The 23517-nt window shown below is 35.5% G+C and overlaps 2 protein-coding genes across 3 annotated transcripts; one reads left to right on the top strand and one right to left on the bottom strand.

The window, feature by feature from the left end:
* Window positions 1-1269: 1269 nt before the first annotated feature.
* On the bottom strand, window positions 1270-18640 carry LOC117116456 (tRNA-splicing ligase RtcB homolog). The gene is made up of 14 exons (XM_033260501.1): window positions 18484-18640; window positions 17356-17580; window positions 15972-16050; window positions 14938-15054; window positions 13303-13510; window positions 12571-12620; window positions 12297-12426; window positions 11413-11555; window positions 10090-10265; window positions 8597-8689; window positions 7912-8007; window positions 6627-6737; window positions 3880-3999; window positions 1270-1747 (listed from the first exon to the last, which is right to left on the bottom strand). Exons 2-14 carry the CDS (start codon window positions 17449-17451, stop codon window positions 1640-1642), a joined length of 1527 nt encoding a protein of 508 aa, XP_033116392.1. The 5' UTR covers window positions 17452-17580; window positions 18484-18640; the 3' UTR covers window positions 1270-1639.
* Window positions 18641-18674: 34 nt separating this feature from the next.
* LOC117116473 (tRNA methyltransferase 10 homolog C-like) lies at window positions 18675-22857 on the top strand. Of its 2 annotated transcripts, none has more exons than XM_033260529.1 (2): window positions 18675-18738; window positions 20097-22857. In XM_033260529.1, exon 2 carries the CDS (start codon window positions 20100-20102, stop codon window positions 21417-21419), a length of 1320 nt encoding a protein of 439 aa, XP_033116420.1. In that variant the 5' UTR covers window positions 18675-18738; window positions 20097-20099; the 3' UTR covers window positions 21420-22857. The 2 variants fall into 2 exon arrangements, with proteins under 2 accessions (XP_033116420.1, XP_033116421.1); XM_033260530.1 differs by having other exon boundaries at window positions 18689-18746.
* Window positions 22858-23517: the final 660 nt, after the last annotated feature.

Here is a 23517-nt window from a genome sequence, read left to right as displayed (position 1 = left end):
ATTTTGTAGGCCGCCTCCTTTAAATAAACCCAAAAGAAATAAATGTTGAATACACTGCAGATGATGTTACCTTTCTCATACACTTTTTATTTATTTTTTTATAAGAACCAGTAAACTTTTGCCCAGGATCAGTTTTCTTATTTTTTGGCAGATTATCAGGCTCAAAATGTTATTGTATTCTTATATCTACATACTGTTCAAACATAAAAAATTATTATTGTACAGCAGTATATTAATTTACTGTTTTATAGAAGGTAATACATAGTCTCATCTACTGCAAATAAGGTACAATAATATTTGTTGGTTTTCTATTTAAAAAAAATAAAAACCTCATTTGACATTTTATCTTGGCCTCATTTTTTAAAATTATTTTTTACTTAATCTTTAAGCAATTTCAGCCTCAGTGTTCTTAATAAATGTGTTCTTATAAAAAAAAAAATGTACATTATGAGCAAAGTATTGTGGCAAAGCCATTTTTATTCAGTTTCCTAACATTGTGGTAGCGATTTTGAACAACACACTTACCATTCTCAGACAACCATGCTTCAATACCACAGCCTGCACTGTTCACGAACTTTGAAGTGGTTCACATTGTTTTCAGCGATAGGTGTGAGTATTTCACAGCTTATAATTAAATAAATACTGCAACCTCTTCTCATCATTCATAATGATAACATTAAGTCTACTATACCTAAATTAACACAAAATTTAGTGGTTGTCTACGCCTTGCAAAGGCCTAGATATGTGGCTTGTTTTGTTGCCTCTGTCAGTGTAAAAGAAAATGATGAAAATGCCATATTCTTTAAAAATGGATAAGAAAAGCATGCAGAAAATGGCCTCAAACGGCTACTACAGGTCAGTTCATGATAACTAGAGCAGAAACATTTACAGTAGAACACCTTCTTTGGGCCACGCCTATTAAGGGGATTAATGAAAACTCCGGAATAATCTTCCAACATAAAGGTTCGTATTCTGGAAAGTTCAATAATTTGAATCTAAACTTTATTGTAAATACTTTGTTAATATTTTAATTTATTTCAATTATTTATATTTATACTTCTGTTGAAACAGAGTCTTCAACAGTGATTCAGTTTGTTTTTTACAATCCTAAGCATTTGTATATTTTTAACGTTCATTTCATGTCTTTGTGTACTGCAGTGAATATATCAATTCAAAACAAAACAAACAAGAGAAAATATATCTTTTAATACTACAGCCAACCACTTTTCAGGGGGCACCCCTATTAAGTAGACACTTTTCGGTCTTGGAGATTTCTCCTTAATAGAGGTTCTACTGTAATTGATTGTTATATAGTTGGTCTAGCCACTCTGCTTGTGTTATATCCTATTCTAATCAATGAATTATAATCACTGGTTAGTGCTTATAAATATTTTCCTGAAAACAAAATCTAAATGTTTAAATAACCATCATAAGGGACTTCCCCTAATAATAAAATAGTCCTTGTTTACAACAAAGGTTAAACAAAACAGGAAGTGAGAACTACCTCCTAAAAAGGTTTTTTTTTCTTCAAATTATTAAACGTTCCTTGAATTAAGAATCGAGTGAAGTTTTTCACGGTTCACTAAATGAGAGTGCACGGTTTAAGCATCAGTTTTGGCACTCTGCATTTTGCTGAACTTCAACCTTTAATGACAGCGATCGGACGAAGCTTAATCGCCTTCTTGCTGATACCGGCAGCATGGCACGTGTCCACGACATCTGTAACATTCTTGTATGATTCTGGAGCCTAAAAACAAATGCATTACAGGATTAATGAAATTTTCCCGAAAAACAGACCGTGTATTGAAAATTTACGAAAACATATCTCTGAAATTAAACTGTGAAAAGTGTCATTTTTAGTTAAGTCAAATTATACCTAATGAACTTAAATTTTGAAATTAATAAAGAATGATAGGTTAACAATCTCTTATTAAAATTAATTTAATTTTGTTTCATTTCATTTACTTATTTGGCACAAACAGCCCATGGACTGCGTCAGCAACATTGCAGGATGACACTGCAAGTGGTGCCCACATATGTCATTTAAAATTCAAAATTTTACAATATGTAAATATACATAAAGTACATCAAAAGTGAATAAAATAAGTAAAAAAAAATTAAAATAAATAAACAAAACAAGGTAATCAGGAGAAAAACATGAAAATACAGATAATGGAAAAAAAGCATAAAAAGGAATAATCATCCAAAATATGTGTTTTAAAAAGTTGATATATGCCACAAAAACCATGATATTTGCAAGGATAAAATATGCAAATATGTGTATATGAATTTAGATATATATTCATGTTCTGTAAATATCATTATGTGTGGGTATGTAAAAGGCGACATGAGAATTTTGATTAAACATCTGAACTGCGCCTCCGTGGTTCACTCGCAATTGCGTGTCGCACGTGAAAGATTTCAATCAATTGATGTTGTCATTATGTATACAGCTAATTTGCATAATTCATTTGAAGGGTCCGTGGGGCATGGTAATTTAATTAGGTTCTATTTGCCGACAAATTAATTAAGTTATGCTGCCTACATTAATAACACAAGCGTATAAGCCCTAATGCACCCCACTAATCTTGGCCCACAAACGCTATCAAAATAATGTGTTTGTGTGAAGGTGTGAGTGTCAGTTGCACATGTGTGTTTGTGTTGGTTGGTATGAGTGTGTAAAAGTTAAAAAACAAAACTGAATAACAAACATTATTAATGATGTTGAGTTCTTAAGATATTTTTACCATCATTCATCCATCATCTTAATTCACCCATCGATGTCTACGGTCATCAATTCATCCATTGTTTAACATACAGTAAGATGTGTACCAAATTCAAACATTGAATATTTCATTCAGAATTTTACTGACATGTATTTATACTATGAAATCATTACAAACAAATTTATGGGTATGTCAAACACTATAGCATCTCATTTTACTGTTTGTTTACTCAAAAGGTTATTAACTCATCCTCATCTTTATCATCATCTTTATAATTATCAATACTATCATCGTTATCACTTTTAATATTATCATCACTATCATTATCATCATTATCAATTGTATTTACACCAAGTTGTGTAAATAAAAATAAAGCAATATTGTAATACTGTATCATTATCATTCCTATTGTCATCATTATAGTTATTGTCATCACCATTATATTGTCATCATTATCATCATTATTGTCTGTTAATGCCTTAGACACTGTCACGGTCATCATCATTATTATAGACATGATAAAATAGTACAATTGGTTTAGAGCAAGTGCAAAGCTGTGATAAAGTTGGGGTAAAATTGTAGACCTGGGGAAGAGTTGGGGTAGAGTAAGTGTAGACTGCCAGTGTACATCAAAAGTAGAACAGGGATATTTAAAGCAAACAAGAAACAACAATAAGCAAGTGTATAGCAAATGTATCTTCATGGACCATAAAAGTTTAAATTTAGGCCAACTTACCTTAGAATTACTTCAGTCATAAAAAAACAAAAACCATACTTGTTGATATTTTGAGGACCGCTACATTAGCCCTTCGCAGTGGTGGCGCCAGGACCTGCCCGACGGAGGGGCTAAAGTCCCCGACAGGGGGGGCTAGTGTAGAGCAAGTAGGAAGTAGCAATAATAGGTGTATAGCAAGTGTAGACCAGGGTCCCTTCATGACGTGTGTTGTTATTGAGAGAGGTCTTAAAAAGTTTAAATTTAAGCCAACTACTTAAGTCGTAAAAAAAAAACCATACATTTTGATAAAATTTTATAGAGTGGGGAGGGTAAAGTACACCCCTCCTCAAAATATGCCCCTGGCAGGAAAGAAAGTGTAATGCAGGGACAAAGCAAGTGTATAGAAAGTTAATAAAAAGGAATTCTTGATGAACTTACCTCCTCCATGACCAACTTCGGTGATGCAACTCTGATTGAGATTCCCTGCCCAGAGAGCTTGTCAAGAACCTGCTGATAGTCAATATTCCGTCGGGACTTGGCCCGTGATAATGCACGTCCCTTATAAGGAAAAATAAAAAAAAAATCTGGAGTAATAATTTTAAACTTTCAGCACAATGATTATGGTATTGAGTTACTAAATAATCAATTTGCTATGCGGTATGAAGACTGACTTACAGATTGAGACAACCGGTACATGAAAGCGGTAAAAAAAAACAAAGGAACCTACTAAATTCCTTATTGCAATCCACACTGAATGCAACTAACTACACAGCTGTGCAACACGTTGATGCATCAATTTATATTTTCAAAAATTGTTGAGGAACAAAATATAATCCGACCATTCAGTGAAATAAGTGATTCTTTGCTTAGAATACAGACGGTAAAACAAATCGCGAATGTTACATGCATGACGATCATAATCTGTGCTGTGTGAATGGCAAATAACAAGAGGCCGAGGTGATTTAACGAGTGTGAATTCTGTGTGAACCAACACAAGTTTATGCCTGGCAATTCACAGTCTAGCCAGGCTACCAACAGAACGTACTGTACATGTTTGAGCTACGACCAAAAAAATGTAGGTTAAACTATAACTTGCTACAAGATTCGGCTATTCTATGATGGCAAAAAGTGAACTGTTTCCTGAAAAGAAATATTGTAAACTTAAGCTGCACAAATGGTAGCTGAGTCAAAGACAGTAATTTTACAGTATTTTAACATAAAAATATATTTATATCATTATTTAAAAAAATCAAATATATTTATAGTTTTAACCAAAATCTATGAAGTGAGTTTTACTGCTGTATGTATTAATAACTCATATGATTATTTATGGTCAAGAATAAAAAAAAATGCTTGCATCTGAGATCATGAACTTGACTATCTCTGTACAGTTGAACTTGCCAAGTCAAATCCAAAATGGCATTGAAAAATCGTTTTACTTAGATAAAATTCAACTTACAGATCATTAATTAATGGCAAACACAACAATTTGACATGTAAAATTAGATCTAAGCATACATTAACACCACATGCATCACAGATAATGAACATAAACATGGTAGTACATTTTTGAAAAATATCCTTAGCAACGAAATTAAAAAATATTGAGCATTCAAAATATATCTTTACAACTCATTTGCTGCAATATGATAATTGTGTTTTATATTCATTTCAAAATCTGAGGTTGCTTTACAACAGTAAAATGGCAGCCACTTTGCTTGTGTATGGAGATTTATTTGGAAAAAAGAAATATGTTTGAAATTTGCACTAATCTGAACCAGAAAATGACAGCCTTATCTTCTTCCCACACACTTTTACATTGTCTGGGATTTCCAACAATTTTGGAATACAAAATGTTATTATGTACAGTCTGCTTTGTTACACATGTTAACCAATCACAATGCTTTACAATGTTACCCTAAACTGAAACTCATTCACTAGCTGAACAACCTTTTCAACTAGTTTGATGAAGTACGAAAATGGTATTTGTTGGAATAGAATGCGACAGGATGAAGGTTTCACGCCCGAGAGGAGAACTTGTTATCAGAATATGTACCACACCTTTATCACATGACAAATGACATATCTGAAATTGAGTAATGCGACAAGTATCCCATAATGCAAATGGAATGCTTTGTATCATATTATACAACCTGATTACCAAACACACAGTAATCAACCCAAAAACCAACATATTATATTATAGTACATCATATGCCATAATTACCAAGTTACCCACAGTGCAATGACATTGTAGCCAATCACAACTCTTCTTTCTTCTGTCTTGGCTTGGAAATTCTTAATTTTTAATAAGCACTTTTCAAGCTTTAGTAACTGAAGTTTTAACTGAATGGAGCTATTGCTTGGTAATAGAGGTGCTCACCCTACAATTTTATGGTACTGGGTTCAAATCATGTGAGCCAACATTCTGTTCACATAATTACAACTTTCCTTCCTACCCCCCTTAGATTGAGACTAATTTTATCTGAACAGACCTTTATGGAGTATTCCATTCTGTCAACCATGGTGGGGCTGAAGTGGATGTGAACTCTCCTAGTAATTGCCTCCCCTCTGATAAAAGTTTTTCATAAACAGCAATATTTAAAGTATGTGAGCAAGCAATTTCCAGACATTTTGAGTTGCCACATCATCATATTTTTTTTTGCCTAGAGGTAGATAGGGACTATGGTGATGCTCAACCCGAGACATCTCTTTGTTTTTGCAACAAATTATCTGACATTTTAAGTCTGAGAATGCCATTTCCAGCCATCCATGAGTTTGCAAATCCTTAATTTTTTTAAACCTCAGTCCCAAACATGATGGACTGGTGTGAAGAAAATTTATGTTTTTTAGAGTCCAGCCAAAGTTTGGTCAATCCAGCTTTTTTACACGGTTCTGAGAGGTTTTAGCACTTTAACTATAGCAAATTAAAAAAAAAATTAAAAATAAGGAGTGGCATTTCATAGAAGGAGGATGCTTGGCCTCCCCGTCCTCCTCCCATTTCCTGTCACTACTGCCAATAATCTACAGTTTAAAAACCGGGTATACAACAGTCAATAACGCGTGTTAAAAATTAGTCCAAATTGGGTCCACTCTTGAATTGGGTCTTACACTGTTTGAAAATCCTGGTTACAGCAGTGTTCATGCACGGTTGGATAGAAAAATTAAATATGACAAAGACTTACCGCTCCATGGCATGTTGTGCCAAAGGTTTCTTGCATGCCTTTGTAAGTTCCTGTCAATACATAGCTGCAAGTACCCATTGTTCCTCCAATCAACACTGGCTGTCCTGTTAACTAACAAAAAAAAAACCAGCTGCATAATAGATTCTATTGACCAACTTTTGCCATTTTCCCCATCATTTTCACAAGAGTACAGAACGTTAATGATTAAATTTTTTTTTTTTTTTTATGGATCAGAAAAACAACAGATAATATGAACATAGATGAAGGAGGACACATTCTATCACATATCTATGATGATATCATATGGAACCACAACACTAAGAGGGGGAGGGGGTGCTCATCGACGACGCAGCGATGCACTTCGACCTCAACAACACCAAGGTGACGTCAGACCAGACTGGAAATAACATCACCAGTCTACTTGAAAAAGCAAACGGATCGTTCGCGAAACGTAGTGTGAGTACTATTGTTTTTTATTTTGCTGGATCAACACTAATAAAAAATTTCATACAAGTTAATGCTTAAAGCTGCATTTGCACTAGACACGATAATGACATGACAACACACATGATTGCTTTGTTTATATTCTTCAACGCTAAGCGCATTTTTATCGTGTGGTTGTCGTGTCGTTATTGTGTTATGAAAATGTAGCTTCAATAATAGTAATAAGTTATAAATATAGCACTACAATGCTAAACTTCAAAAGCGCTGAACAGACACACACACAGACACTAAAGGAGTAACTCTGTATGTACATTTTTCCCATTTGTAGTTGTTACTCATTTCTCCCAACCATTTTCTAATATTTGATAAAGGCTGAGAAAAAAACAGACATGGAAGGTCAATTTGTCTCACAAGTCATTCATGCTAATGTAACTTTGGCTTTCAATCTGGTAAATAACCCATAACTCGCAGCGTCATTATGCTGAATTGTGTATGGCCGTGGACCTTGACTACCGTAGCTGCTGTACAGAGGTGCATTCCAAAACGACAGGGGGCTGAAATGAACCAGAGAATCAGGGAAACCCCCTACTCTTCTGAAAGACGCAATGAGTTCTTTAAAGTGCACATGAGCCAGATGTATACACTGCACCTCCTGTTAAGCCCTTATTAGAAAAGATTTAGTTCTACTAAATGAACAATGGACGAGGAGCAAATGTTAAGGCTTTAGTTAGGGGCGCCCCTGCCTTATTGCTATGCCACTTCACTAGTTCACCATCACTCTTTTCTAGGAAAACTGTGGACTGAGAAAAAACCTAGATACTTGGTTGATCTCATCACTCACCTGGTAATCAACTGGAATTAGAGGATGATGCGGGGGGAATGCACGCGTGGAGCCTTTGCGATGGACCAGTAACGTCTTCTGCTCACCATCTACCATGTACAAACTTGTCAGTTAAGGCAAATTAAAAATGAAATGAACAGCAATATAAAGGATAAAACTGGTAAAAAAATTTTTGAAGAAATATATTAGGCTATGTTTAGACACAAGTTACACTGGCGTAATGTTTAGCTAGATTGATTAAATAGTTGACTAATAAATCTTTTTTAGCTCTACTGCCTCTATTATATTGCCCTCATCGGAGTTCTCGAGATTACGAGAACATGTTTTCATAGGGGTGGCACAAGTGGCAATCGAGCACCTAAGATCTGAAGGGGGTAGACCTTTTGGTTGGGGAGGGAGATTTTGAGGATGTCCCTTACTTTTTGTGGGAATTCAGTCAAGGAGTTCCCCTTGGAATCTTCTAAGGTTTAGCCATCTTAATCTCCTATCTAATTGATCTCACACTAGACAGGTGGGGAAGAAGGGTGGAACAAAGTTCTAGGGTGAAGGCAAGCGCTTTTTTTCAACCCACTGGACCAACCACTGGGAAAAGGATGAAAAATAAATAAAGATAATACTAATGCTACAGACTGCTGTGCATTATATTATAAATCATAATAAAAATTATTAGCCACATCAAGGATATATGTTCTTCCACTTTAGCGATATTATGTGAAACATCATAGATAACATGCATGTCAAGATCGTCAGGATTCGAGTGAAACTGCTTTGCAAATGCCTGAAAGGAAAAATACCAAAAATGATAAAAATACTAAGTATCATAATAATAAAGAAAATGCAATACTACGGTAAGCACCACAATAATAAAATAGATGGATAATAACATTTGAAAAGTACTAGGATTGGTCAATATCATTCATCAGATAAGAATAGAAACACGGCTAACTACCGCTAATTACGAATTATTATTCTACCAAATTTATGAAGAAAATCTTTTCAAATTAGCTTATAGTTACACATCCCTGATTTATATTATCATATTTTTATCATTACTGGTCTTCCTCTAATTAAGATTACTCCACTTAAAGACCAGTTTTTTGTGGTCCTAAATCTACATGCTTTATCTTTATTATTCTAATTAGAGACCAAAACTGCTAAGACCATAGAAGCCCTGGCCCCAAAATTGGTGTTTAATTGGAGGAAAACCTGTAGTCAAATTGAAATCTCAAAGAGTACTACAAACATGCATGTGATCCATACTGCACACAGAACCAACAGCTTATTGTCTCTTGTGAAAGACAGTGCTCTGTTGTAGCTTTCATTTCAGCTGTCTAGCAGAAACACAAGAGCAGCAGCAAAGGATTCGAACCAGGAAACATGGTTTGATAGGATCTCCACAGTTCATCATATGCACAGTGGCTACCACCAGCTAAGTGAATGGGGTACCTGCTCCCCTCATTATACAAACTCGCTAACATCAAATAAAAGATCAGGACAATTTTCGCTTCTACAAAAAGGGTGGGTCGGGTACCAACAAGGGGTCCTAAGTCCTGCAGAAATTGGTGACAGTTGCCCACACTCACCGAAGCAAGCAGGAATCTCAGAGGGAAACTAACCCATCTCCTGTAAATTCATTACATCTGCATGTCTTTACTACTTCATTACCCCTTTCTTATCAATTGCCTCACAAAGTCACCTATTATTATTATTATTATTATTATTATTACCAAGTACAGCAAAAAAAAAAAAAAAAATTTAGAAAATTAACCAAATCTCTCGCAAGTGACGTCTTCTAACTTGGGACCCTTGCAGATTTCTAGGGAGAAAGTTGAAAGTTGAAGCTCTGCCATTAATACTGTTTATAGGGCATGTTCGAAGTCACCGAAATGATTGTACTAAAATTATTAATTAACCACAAACTTTGGATTTAATCTTTTTTTTATCAGATAATCTGAAAATCAGTACGTCTCAGTATTCAGGGATTTTGAAAATCAAAAGTTTTGACAATCCCGATAAAATGGGGCATTTGCAAGTGTGTATTATCAATGGTATCATTATCTGAATTATCATTATCATTATTCTTATGAATTATCATAATCAACTTCATACTCATTATCACATTTTAAATGTAAATTTTACACCACTGTAGTATTATTATTGTTGCAATGACCATCTTACCTGTCTTGTGAGGAATGTCATGCTTGAGCGATTTACCCATGCAAAGTTTGCAGCGGCGGCCATCGCCTTCAAGTAGTCCTGACCTTCTTGTGAGTGGATACGTGCGCACGCAAGCTGCCTGTCGTTTACAATGATCTTATCACGTTTCATTGCCTTCTCCATTTGTACTAATGCATCTAGAAAAAAACAGTAGATTACTATTACCATGGAGGGCTACTAGCAATATCTGTTCCAAATATTGAAACTTATATACCGCATACTTAGATTCTAAGCATCTGATTGGTTAAGAAGCGGGCAATAGAAAGTACTATTCTCCTATGGTATAGTCCTTGTTTGTCCTGCAGCGTTGCTATGCAATTTATGACACGCATGAATGGTAAAGGAGACATGACTTCTAGGAAGCTGAGAGAGATTGACCCTTTGATCGCCTAGGCCTAGGAAGTAAGTCTAGGCTTACTTAGTGTGTATTATTTTCATTATTTTTTAGGTCTCGCATAATCTATGCGAGGTATATAAAACAAATATCGACTGCTTTAGATTCGGGGAACGGTGAAATCTATAGCCCCTCAGTGATGTGGAGACCGTACCGTACGTAGCTTATCTTGATCTAGATAAGTCTCCACATTACCCCGGGACAATTCTCCTCATGAGCAGTCAATATTTGTATAATAAATATTTTAACTACTAGTATTCAAAAACCAAATAAAAAAAAGAAAAGAAAGCATGTTGCTTGCACTCTATCCCTTTTTTCGGCTGCCTGTACTTTTTTACTTTTAGGGGCTAAAAACCTAAGGCCGGGGGAAAAACTGTACAATATGACGATCGTACAACCATCGGCTGAGGAATCAATTGCCAGTGACTGTCGATGGCAGAGTGTAACATAATGTAATGTAGTTTGATTATAAAGCTCTTTATATCGAAGTTTTAAAGTGCTAAATAAACTAGCTCATACAGTAAACTTCTTTTTTCCCTGAGGGTTAATTGAGTGTGAAATACTCTCATTTGTCCCAAAAAGAGGCTGTTTAAACTAGTACAGCAAAGGGTAACACCCTATTTATCTTGAAATATATAATCTATATCTAGTACACATGAACTAATTGTTTAACCTGGGCATACAGTTTATAGTTTGACATTTTATTCTTATTTTATTTTATTATTTGTCAGTTGGTTTAAGCCAAAGGCCAAGGATACGCCAAGCAGCGTCCCTATTTTGATATTCAGCTTAAAGTGTTCAAAGCTGAAGCCTAGATGACCTGTTTCACCACAATATGACGTTCAAACCAGATGCTCTTTCATAACTGGTAGCTGCTACCTGTTACATACCTGTGGCTACCTGATGTCCAAAACCTCGACTACCACTATGGACCATGACGCACACCTGTCCCTTGCGTTCGATGCCCATCTTCTGTGCTGTATGGTTGTCATAGATTTCATCCACGACTTGAATCTCAGCATAATGATTACAGCTCTAGATGATAAGAGTGGATTTTAATGATGGGAAAGTGGGTTAATAGGGATGGGAGGAGGGCCATGGAATTAGCATTAGATTGAGTGGGAAATGGTTGGCGCATCACTTGTGTCTTAAGACTCCCAACCATGAAGTAAGGGGGTTCAAAACTCTTACTGTGGAAGCTGCTTGTATCCTTGGGCAAGGCACTTTATCTATGTTGGTCTCTCTCTACCCAGGAGTATAAATGGGTACCTGGTAGAATGTTGTGGCACTAAATGTACTAGCTTCGTGCACTATATATGTAGCGCAAGACTAGATATACTCCACAGGGAGCAGAGAAGGTTGCACTTTGTGCTGGTTTGCCATTGTAAGTTATCCAGTGACCAGGGATAATAACACTAAGGGAATTTGAACATGTAATTTGGAATTGACGCTATATAAATATTAAGCATTATTATTATTATTATTATTATTTTTATTATCATTATTATATTATTATTAGTATTACATTTTCCAGGGCAGAGCGTGTGCTTTGCTTAAAGAAAGAAGCAGAATTACTTTGGTATGCGTTATTGTAGAACCCTTTGACTCAAATAATAATATAATATATATATTATTATTACATATATATTATATATAATTAAATAATAATAATAATAATTATATAATTATTATTATATTATATATATTATTATTATTATATATAAAATATATATTATTTTCATAATATAGGGGAAACCTACAAGCATTCAACTACAATATAAAACATAGCGTGCAAACCTGCGGTAATCCTCTTTTCTTGGCTCGTGTGCTGACCTTTGTGGGGTCAGCCTGAAGCATTCGTCCGTATTCTTCACAATGTTCTTTGTCTTCTGCCCATGCATAGCCTAGGAGGCGAGATTAGAAAAAAAAATCCACCAGTTTTATAAGACTGTATTTGCTGTGAACTGTTTTTAAAGATAACATTGTATTTTTTAACAGTAATATATTTTTTGGTGTTTCAGAAACATATTATATAAAATATATTTTACCTTCTCGTAATGACCAGTCCATTCCCATTTCCAGAGCTTCTTCCAGGTCCCTTAGTTGAAAAATAAAAAAATAGGATTACAGTTACTGAGTTACTATTCTTTAGTTGGAAGGTAAAAACTGTTGCCATCTAATTTTTTTATTTTTTTTTTTTATTTCAACCATCTTTAAAGAGGGTAACCCTTCCAGTTTAGCCCAGTAGGTTAACTGATATTCAGGGGCCCTCTTTAATAAAATCAAAGAACAGTACAAACAACATCATCAAGGATCTAATACCTGGATCCTTGGATAAAATCAGGCAAAACAAAAGGCATTATTCTCTTTTGTATAAACTCTACTACTAGTCGAACATAAACATTTATTTTACAAAGTAAAATAGGGTTTATTCCATAAACAATTTTTTTATTTTTATTTTTTTTATCTTTATTTCTTTTCCCAACCAACAGCAAACACAAAATCTGTCACAGGATGGAACAATTAAACAATTTAACAGTTTTTTCAAAAAGCAGTCCTGTGAAAAATGTTTATGTTTATTTAAACTCTTAACACCAAACGCATATAAAAGAATATTTGCAATTGGTCAGTGTAAATTAGAACATTGCCAACACAGTAATAACACCGCTGATAATTAGCGCTCTCTGCCAAATGCTGACATTGCGCTATTCATCAATGGAAAAAGCAAAGATAGAAATAAATCATTGCTAGAATGATAGAAACTTATTGGAACAACTTACTTTACACCCATAGGTATTACACCTTTTGAGCCCACCCCTACAGGAATATGATCAAACAGAGACTGTGCTAACTGCTCTTTAACCGGGTTGACATCTTTTTCCGTCAAGTTTGTTCTGATAAGACGCACGCCACAGTTGATGTCGAATCCCACACCGCCTGGAGACACTACAGAATCCGGGTTGCCCATGTCAAAGGCAGCCATATTGCCTGGTAAAGAAAATATAAACATTTTATAATTTTTTTTAATATCAAGTGATTCCTTTGGTATATTTTACATATACACTTTAATTAAAATGTTATGGCCCAAAAATCCAAATCTATATAGAATTATAGTAGTTTAAGTAGAAGGATTTTGGTTTTCTGTCAATGCACCATTTGTGTCTTTTTAAGGAACCCCTAAAATATCAGGCTAGCTTTAATATGTGGCTGGAAAGGCTATCCACATTGCCTAGCTGGAAGGGCTACCTCCTATATGGAAGGGCTCTGCATTTAAATGGTATCTATGTTCTCTAGCTGGAAGGGTAATTACTCTACCTAGGTTGAATTGATGCACACTTAGTCTAGCTAGAAGGGCTACAAACTATATAATCTAGTTCCAATCGATACCCAGTTTGTCAATCTAAAAGGGCTACCTACTTCATAATCTAGTTCTAATTGATACCCATTTAGACTATCATAAAGGGCTACCTACTTTACTTCATCTAATGTCAATTGACACCCAGTTTATCTATCTATACTGGGTACCTACTTAGTCTAGCTATAATTGATACCCAGTTAGTCTATCTGGAAGGAGTACTTACTTACTCTAGCTATAATTGATATCCAGTCGGTCTATCTGGATGGGTTACCTATTTAGTCTAGTGCGATGTGTACCCACACTTTTGAAAGAAACACTACCCAACTGGTCTAGCTCTCTGTAATAGCAAATTAAAAATAGCTACGTACTTGATAGCTAAGAAATACTCACATATTTTAGAAGGGCTACCCATTTCTAATAGTCTAGCTGAAAGTCCTACCTAGTTTTGTCTTGCAATTAGGGTTTCCATCATCTGATTAGAGATTTTTTATAGCCAAATCACTTTTATCCAAAATAAATCCAGTATGAAAAGCATGCATAACATTCATACGCGGTTAAGTTTAACGGACCAAATTGTGTCCACGAATAACAAGGTTGTTTATATCGTTAAGAAAATCCTTGATAACAGTGCGACTCACTTAATTCATCATGAGCGACGATTTTGTGCTTATTGGAAAGTGTCATTGCAAATTTTGTGACCTGAATGTTCATCTTAAACTCATGTAAATTCAAATGCACACTATATTCATGCATATGATTGATAGTTAATGAACACAAAGACACATCCTACATGACCATCTCATGTTGTTATAGATCAACAACAGAAAAAATACATCCCAGTGAAAATTATAAAACAAATAGAGAAAAAAGATAAGTATATTCAAATTTAACTCTGAGAGTGCCATTCCTGGCCATCTACAGGTGCCATAATCATATGTATTTTCTTACCTCAACCCTAATCACGGTGGGGCTGAGGTGGTCGGGACCCTCTACCCGTGAAAGTGAAAGCCTCCCTGGCCCCATCTATTTCAAATTCCCGGGTCCGCAATCTACTTACCTATTGCAAAGCCATAGCCCGAGTGGAGATCAGGTAGACCAATGGATCCTTTAACGATACCAGGCAAGGCTGCCACGTTTGCAATCTGCTTCACTCCGGGAAGAAACCCTCCCATTCCTACAAAAACAAAACAAATTGATTTTATATCGTTGAGTACAAGCAGGCAGGTTTCATTTAGTACCACATAAATTGAATGACTAGGTAAGACGTTGCACATCAATGCATAGGTGAGTCGTGTGGCCGAACAGGGGCACCGTTAACTACAGCTAAATCATCCACACGGGGTTTCAGATACTCTTTGCCAAAGTTCTGTTAGTAGTACAAATCGTCTTTAGATAAGGACCTTAAATGGAGGTCCAATGTACACGTCCGGCTCATGTGCAATTTAAAGAAAACATTGCACTTTTTGAAACAGTAGGAGTTACCTCGATTCTATGGTCCATTTTAGCCCCTGTCTTTGTAGAATGATGTGAAAATTAAGCTACTAATCTCCTCTTTATGGTTGCTTTGGTAGTCATGGAGCCAGTCAAGTGCACCTTTAGTCTCCCCTTACCCACTCACCCCTTATCAACTTTCCCCCTAAAAGTACAGGTAATAATACTTCTTAACAATATAAGCCTAAGCTTAAGAAAAACGAATATGCCTAAAATGAACTTAGCAAAAAAGAACTTATTAAAAAACAGGTTATATCCTGTTTTATCAGACGGCAAATTTGTTAGAAGGCTAGATTGTACTTTGTCAACACAGTATAATTTTTATCTACTATACTACTACACAAGTAGCAGGGTTGTACCTATAGAAAACTAAGGGTGGGTGGTATACATTTTAAGGGTTGGTAGGTGATAACGTTACTCTAAATATTATTTTAAGTGGATTTAAGGATGGGCAAAGGGGGTTAATAAATGTGGGTGGAGAACCATGAAATTAGCTTTAGACTGGGTGGAAAAATTCAAGGCTAGTGGCCCTGCCCACCTCTGAAACACTACCGTACATCCCAGAATAAGTGCCTGCTTTGTTGTATACATTTTACTTACCCTGATTTCTGCACGAGTTGCGAAGCTCATCCAACATTAATGTCTCTAAATGTTTGTTGACATAGAAGTGACCTTCAACCTATAATGAAAATTCATTTTTTAATTACAACTATGTTTACCCACTCAATTAAATAAAATTAAACAATATTGTAACAGCCATTTTAAGTGTTGGTGGGTGATAACATTGGTAAACTCTTAATAATAAGAGTGGATTTTAAGGATGGAAAAGTGGGTTAATAAAGGTGGGTGCAATTAGCTTTAGACTGGGTGGAAAACTTTAAGGCTGGGAGGCCCGCCCAACTCTGTCTACCTTAACTACAGCCCTGTAGCAAATGTAAAACAAAATAATATAGAATAAAAGAATAATTTTACAACAGCACCCTCAAAACAAATTGCTTATTATTAAATTATGGTGTAAAACATTTCTGACATGTAATATTTAATATTTAATTTACTCTTTCTAAATGTACAAAGATTTCATATGTATGAAGAAGTCATGGGATAATCTTTAGAAATTAAATAAGGTGACCTCACAAAATTAGTATAAATTACATGCAATAATAATAATGTACAAGTAAAAAAGAAATTCAGGCATTGTAAATAGCTCAAAGGTAATAGATTGTTAGAATATAGATGGTGTAGTACAAGTACTATAATGTAAATTATATGGATAGACCTATAACCGGTAATAAGGAAATGGCAAAGGCGGTTTAATACCTTGTTTAGCCAACTTATATTTTTAAAGATTGTCAGAGGAGGGCAGAAACAAAATATGTTGTTTTCTTATTTATCTAATTTATTTTGCCAAAAGCATCTTGGTGGAGGAGAAAATAAAAATATAATTTTATTGATGAATGTAAGCAGTTGTGAGGTTAATAAATACTTTTAATAAATATAAATTAAAAAATATAAAGACAATCGAAGAACTCAATTGAAACATCGAGACATTCTCAACCAACAACGGTTCTTTTCAGAACTATCTATGTGGTGTACCGCCAGCATTAATATATAAATATAAATTATTTAAAAAAAACTATTTTTTCTGAAATTTCCATTTTCGGTGCGAAGGGTATGCTAACTGGGCAAATATAAAATGTTATTTTCTATTTGAAATTAAAATTATTGGCTATCAGAGGGTTTGCTAAACAAGGTATGAAAAAACTCTTGGCTAAGCTTTTATGTATGGCATTGCAAAAACTAGTAGTAGTAGAGGTAGCTCTATATAGATGATAATGATGATGATGATGAAGATGTTGATAATGATGACGATGATGATGATGTTGATGATGATGACGACGATGATAATATGATGATGATGCTGATAATGATGATGATGCTGATAATGATGATGATGACGACGATCATGATGATGAATTTCACGAACCTGCATGTTAGGCACAAATCCTTTCTTTATCCTCCAACAACAGTCAGACATCCTCTCGAGAAATTCCATCTCCTCGTTGAAGCTTCTGCTGGCCATTTTTCCAATCAAAGACACAGGTATGTATGTACAAGTAGGCTTAGCTTAAGACTGTGTGGTACCGGTGCTGTTTTGTAGTTGCACTTGTAGTTGCACAAACTGCTAGTTAACAGGATACCAGAAAATACACTATAAGGATATGAATATGACATCAGTGTAATAACAGTATGTCAAATATTTGTTAAACATAATTTTGAAGCAAGACACCCACAGGGAAACAAATTTTTGATATACTGTATACAAATGATTACAAAAAGGGGGTTTGACAAAAAACTTGGGAATGGTTGCTGAGATACAGATTTTTGAATATTTAAAAACTGGGGGAAATGTGGAAAAAATATGGTTGTATTTAAATATTTATAGCGTCCTGTCAATGAAAAGGTGGTCAGTTTTGTATCCCGTGCCACCGATGAATGATCATAAATTTCTAAATCTATATACCATTTATGTCCACATGTTCTAATAATCATAGGTAGGCCTAGGTTTTAATAAATAGATCAGTTACTATTAATATAAAAAATATATACAAAATATAATACAATTTGAATAAAGTTTAAGATGAGTAAATCTTACATGAAACTTGTGTACGGGCTCGCCAAAATTGTGTGTACGAGTTCGCCAAAATTTGTGTAGGAATTGTGTGTACGAGTTGGCAAGTATACGAGTTAGCATTGGTTTGTTATACATTAAGATTTTGCCGAAATCCAAGTATTCAGCAAAATGTGCGTGGAAATCGGCTGTTATTTTCTGAAATGCGTGGACGGATTTCCAAGCCAAATATTTGTACGGAAGATATATTCCCCGCTCAGACCCTACTATACAGTCTGGCTATACTACCTTAATCGACCTCTTTCTCTGGAGTCCCTACCTATAGCCTAATCCTCCTGTCCTACCTAGACCTGGGCCTAGTCAAAGGTTCTATATGGTCAAAGCCTAGCTTATTAATATTGACCAACTAGGCCTAGCCCTGCCCCCCTTACCACCAAGCTACACAGGGCAAAGATTAAGCTAAATTTCATCACCTATCCTCACCGAAAGTCTCAGATCTTGACCAAAGATGACAAAATACCCTTTATGCCAATTCACAACTAAATGAATATGACGAAGGTTAAATAAAGTTGCATCACATTATGTAAGTTTATTAAGCTGACCGGTCCATTCAGTGCATGGCATGCGCATGCAGCTGAGCATTTTTGTTGACGTTGTAAATTATAGAGGGCGGTGTTCATTATAAACACGTGGGTGAATGTTGTTTTACAGGCAAAGCAAACAAGTTATGTTTTGAAGGTAAATAGGTAATGAATGCAACACTAATACCTTGAAAGGCATGGTGTTGTACTTAGCGTAGACACGCCCAATTCAATTTCCATTCGTGAGGCCATTAAGTTACTAGACCGTGCTAGAAATCCAAGACCAAGGGCTAGGCTTAGGCCCTAGCCTGCCTACCTACTACTACTACTGACATTGTGAGTCACTCACTGAGTGCATGCATCCATAATCATTCATATAGCCTAGGCCTGGGCAGGCGTGCCTAGTTGGTGTGAGTTAAACTCACTGTCAGTGATTAAGACAGAGGCCTAAGCATAGAGGTCTAACACTACACACTGTACATGGTTATCCTGTCAGCTTATATAGGCCCTATTTCTAAGTGAAATATCTGTGCAGCATCATTCTAGAGGTGAATGCACATCCGCTGGTGGCAAGCAGTTTTCAGCATCTGGGTTTAGGCCTAGGTTTAGCTAGAGAGGTCAATGCGTAACTGCTGTGGAAGCGGCTTGGCACAGTGGGGTTAGTGTCCTGGTTGCAGTGTTCTCTCAACTGAAAAATTTTTACTGGTAAATTTGTCCATAAAGAATTGCAATGCGCACAATGTGAGGTACGTTACCCCTTTTTAGTTGGGTTAAATGACTTGAAGACACAACAACACATATTCATAGTGTAGATATAGGCTGGAATGATGTTAATTTATTAAGAGGGCCAGCCTGGACTACCTAAGCCTAATCAATAGTTTTTTTAATTTTACAAACTCAAAATTTTTACTGGTTGGTTGGTTATTTTTACCGGTAAAATTGATGGCTAAGACGGCTTCGGGAGAACACTGGGTTGGGTTGGTTTCCCAACCCAACCAGGACACTAACTGGAAGCTGTACCCCACCACATGTAGGAATTTTTAGATCCCTGGTTTTTAGAGCTACTACCGGTAAAAATCAGACCACAATAATGGACTTTCGTATTTAATAAGTTAGCTGCTTTCTTCTTAACTCTGGCAGTCAAAGCAACATTTGTTACAACAGATTGGTTTAATTTTGGGAGTGGCATGGGAGTGGAAAAAAAGGCTTCAATTACTTCACTTGATTACTTATAATGCAAGGCATTCTCTCTATGGGTTCCAAACGTTTACAAATTGATTACATAATACAGGTCTCCCTCTAATTGAAGATCCCCCCAATTAAAGGTCACCTCCAATTAAATTAAAGACCATTCTTCTTTAATCCATAATTCACATCTTTTATCTTTATTATTCTAATTAGAGAGCAAAGCTGCTAAGGACCATGAAACCATGGTCCCAAAAGTGGGTCTTTAATTGAAAGGAGATTTGTATATCCAATCAGTATATTTATTTGAAATTTTGTTTTATTTTACAGAAAATGTTCCATCTCTCAAAATCGTTGGCGGTGCTTAGTAGTAGAGTTGCACCATTTCTCTGCGCTGTTACACCACACATGAGGTCACAATCTCAATCATTCCTGAAGGTCAACCTACCTGCAGTCACACTTGCCTGTGGAAATGCATCGAAAAAGAGTTATTGTACAGATGCAGATCAACCAGATGGAGTTGATGACAAAGGTCGTGGACTGGAGTTACACGAGGCAACGGAGTTACTTGAAGATATGAGGCTTTCAGGTAAACCGGTCCCAGATCGGATCAGTGACTCAGATTTAGAACACTTTGCCTCAATTACATCCAAGAAGCAAAGGAAACGATTTGTCGCGTTCATGTTTCGTCGAGAAACTATGAGGCTTAAAGATAAACAGAAGCGACTTGAAAAGCGGGAACTAAGAGAGAAGGAGTCAAGAACAGAAAATTTAGAGGATGGACCAATGAAAAACAGAATCTTTTTGAAAGTTTTACCGAAGAGTATTTTGGAGTTTGATAACTGGAAACTTTCGCAAGGAATGAAATTTGGGCAAAACCTTGTTTTTGATTTTAGTTATGATCAGTATATGCGGCGGCAGGACGCAGTAAGTATGTGTTTGCAAATACACCATGTAATACATGCGAACAAATTAGCTAGGGAGTCATTCCACCTTCATTTTGTGAATCACTATGAGGGCAGTCTATCACACAAGGAGATGGTACGTATAACGCAGGAAGACATTTACAATAAGATGATGGCGACGGTGACTGCTGATTCTCTATTGGACAGGTTCCCTAAAGAGGATATCATATATCTATCTCCAGATTCGCCAAACATAATGCAGTCTTTTGATCCAGCTAAGACTTATGTTATCGGAGCTTTAGTTGATGGCAGAAAAATAGAAAAAGGGGTGTCTTTAGGAATGGCAAAGAGGTTAGGGGTCGCCCATGTTCGTCTACCGATTGATCTTTACTTGCAATGGGGAAGTGGAAGTGCGAAGAACCTCACGTTGGATCAGGTGTTTAGAATTGTAACAGAGTTTAAAGAGACCAATGATTGGACAGAAGCGATGAAACATGTTCCCACCAGAAAACATGAAGGAATTAAGACCCCCGATAAATTTGTAACAAGAGTTGCTAAGAAAGTTCAGCCAAGCAGTGAAGAATTTGTTTTTAGTCGAGCCAAACAACGAAATAATAGTGTAGTTACTGGTAATCAGAATGAGGATGAACTTAATTTCCAAAATGCATTTTGTAACAATAAACCGAGGAGTTATAAACAGAAACCATTTGGTCAAAAGAAGCGAGAAAGGAACTTTTGGGAGGAATGAAAAAAGCATTTACAAAGTTTTGTTTTGAGATATACTGTATTTATTCAAATAAACGCCCCTCTTTGAATAAACGCCGCTTCCATGGCTTCCTCCCTCAAGTAATTGCTCCCGAAATGAGTGTATAGAAAACTAATGGAAGCAACATCATTCCCATTACATTCTATTAATGTTCTAATCCAGTAGAATTACATTTTTTCTAACCTGGTTAGGATCAATAAGTCTTTATGATCACGTAATGACACATTTTGACAGTAATTATGCGTTGTAGTTTCTAAGTTTACAGTGAAATTAAGGAGTGTTTATATGAATATAAATGTATCCCTGTATACACCAAAAGAAGTAAACGCTTGCCTCAAATAAATGCCTTCACCGAATAAACGGTCCATTAAAACCCTTATTAACAATAAACACCCAGGGAATTTATTCAGATAAATACAGTATATGAAAATCTAGATGGTAGTGCTTCTTCCCAACTCCAGGGATTTACAAATTGATGACAGATTTTTATCACCAGTACCTATCAGTATTCCAACCATTTGTTTGACATACTGTAGTTGTATATTTTAATGCTTAGATGCCACTGTGTTTTATGCCTTGTTCGTGAACCTACCGTCTGCCAGATAAAAATTACTTTGAATAAATGTATAATGTTTTAGCACATATTAAATATATATTTAACAAGGTCACTGCCATTATATGATCTCACAATAAGAAACCTATGTCTTCACACAGATGGTTTTGGCAAAAATTTAATTCTAATTTTTCCATCCTCTGATGATTTTTCATGTAGTTGGCTAACAAGATATAAAAACATTCTTACCTTATCAGAAAGGTTAAAATTGGAGAATATCTACTTACATTTAAAAGGACATAAAATCGTATGTATACCGGTAAATGAAATATGCATGTATTAATTCAATGCATGTTTATGCCATGGTGGGTATTCAAAATGTTTGCAATGATAGAATAAAGCTTACACCCAAGCATAGGAACTACATCATTGTCGGTGGCGTATTACTCTGTTTTTTATTTTTAGCACACAGAGAGCTTGCCTACTTGTGCTATATTAGAATGAACTATTATTATTATTATTCTCAAAAAATCTTGACCTTTTAGTTTACCATGTTACTGTTGTTGAGCAACACAACAATTCTGTTTTTGCCTAATAATAATATTGTTATTAAAAATATGTGAAACAAATATTAATAAATTAATAAATTCTGAATTTGCGATGAGCTAGTTTGATTTTTGTACGCTTGCAGGAGTGCACGAGTCTCCACGGCTCACAGGAAGACATGTTACCTCGGTTCTTGTTAATATACCGTACTTATAAGGTCCGTAGTTGTTTACTACTGAAGTTTTTATGCCATCCATATGTTGGGTGAATAAGGATGTAGGGCTAAAAACAAATGTAAAAATAAAGTCCAACTGTCCAATATCTGTTTGATGGAGTAAACTTTCTTTGACCCAGCAGTGAACTAACAACCTAACTTGAATTTCTACACTATATTGTCCTAATAAAATAAAGTAATTTTTTGCCGACGTGCTTTAGTTTCCTGTAAGGTGAACGACCTATGATATGATGTCACTTTTAATATCAAATATTTTGCATGCTTCATTCCTATTCAAGGAGATCTCAATTACAATATATACCTGATTGGAATGAAGATGTTAAAAGTGTAGTGAAGCAATGTTCCCTAAAGACGCATTCAATTAAAGGACGGATATATCATGCTAATAATACAAATACGAAAGGAATTTGCCAGACTGAATTTCAAATTAATACAATTGAAATGAGAATGTGAAGGACGTATGGTGAGAGCAATGAAATGACTGGTTCGACCCCATGTCATCTGAGAGAGTGTGCATTTATTCATCACTTATGCTGTTGCGTGTGCATTACAATGTAAAAAATAACCTGTAAGGGGCGGTGTCAATACCATTCGAAGGTGTTAGACGTGTTAGTGAAGATAACACGGTAGCTATGCTAGTGTTAAGGAGGATAGTAAAGGTCTGTTTACTGAACCATTAAGTACTTAACGCAAATACGTAAATAAGCTGTTACATATGCTTATGTAGGCGGTACATCGTTACCTTC

This window comes from Anneissia japonica, unplaced genomic scaffold, assembly GCF_011630105.1.
Source record: "Anneissia japonica isolate Jap-2015-1 unplaced genomic scaffold, ASM1163010v1 scaffold263_len647688_cov178, whole genome shotgun sequence".
Taxonomy (NCBI): Eukaryota; Metazoa; Echinodermata; class Crinoidea; order Comatulida; family Comatulidae; genus Anneissia; species Anneissia japonica.
This window is presented reverse-complemented; position numbering and strand designations above follow the sequence as displayed.

Excerpts from the sequence above, each read along its gene's own strand:
- LOC117116456 (XM_033260501.1), bottom strand. The coding sequence starts at position 17,451 with ATGGCCAGCAGAAGCTTCAACGAGGAGATGGAATTTCTCGAGAGGATG. Across the intron at positions 15,055-15,971 it reads CAACTCGTGCAGAAATCAGG|GAATGGGAGGGTTTCTTCCC; the intron begins GTAAGTAAAATG and ends TTGTTTTTGTAG. Across the intron at positions 11,556-12,296 it reads TGCACGCTATGTTTTATATT|CTGTAATCATTATGCTGAGA; the intron begins GTAGTTGAATGC and ends TATCATCTAGAG.
- LOC117116473 (XM_033260529.1), top strand. The coding sequence starts at position 20,100 with ATGTTCCATCTCTCAAAATCGTTGGCGGTGCTTAGTAGTAGAGTTGCA.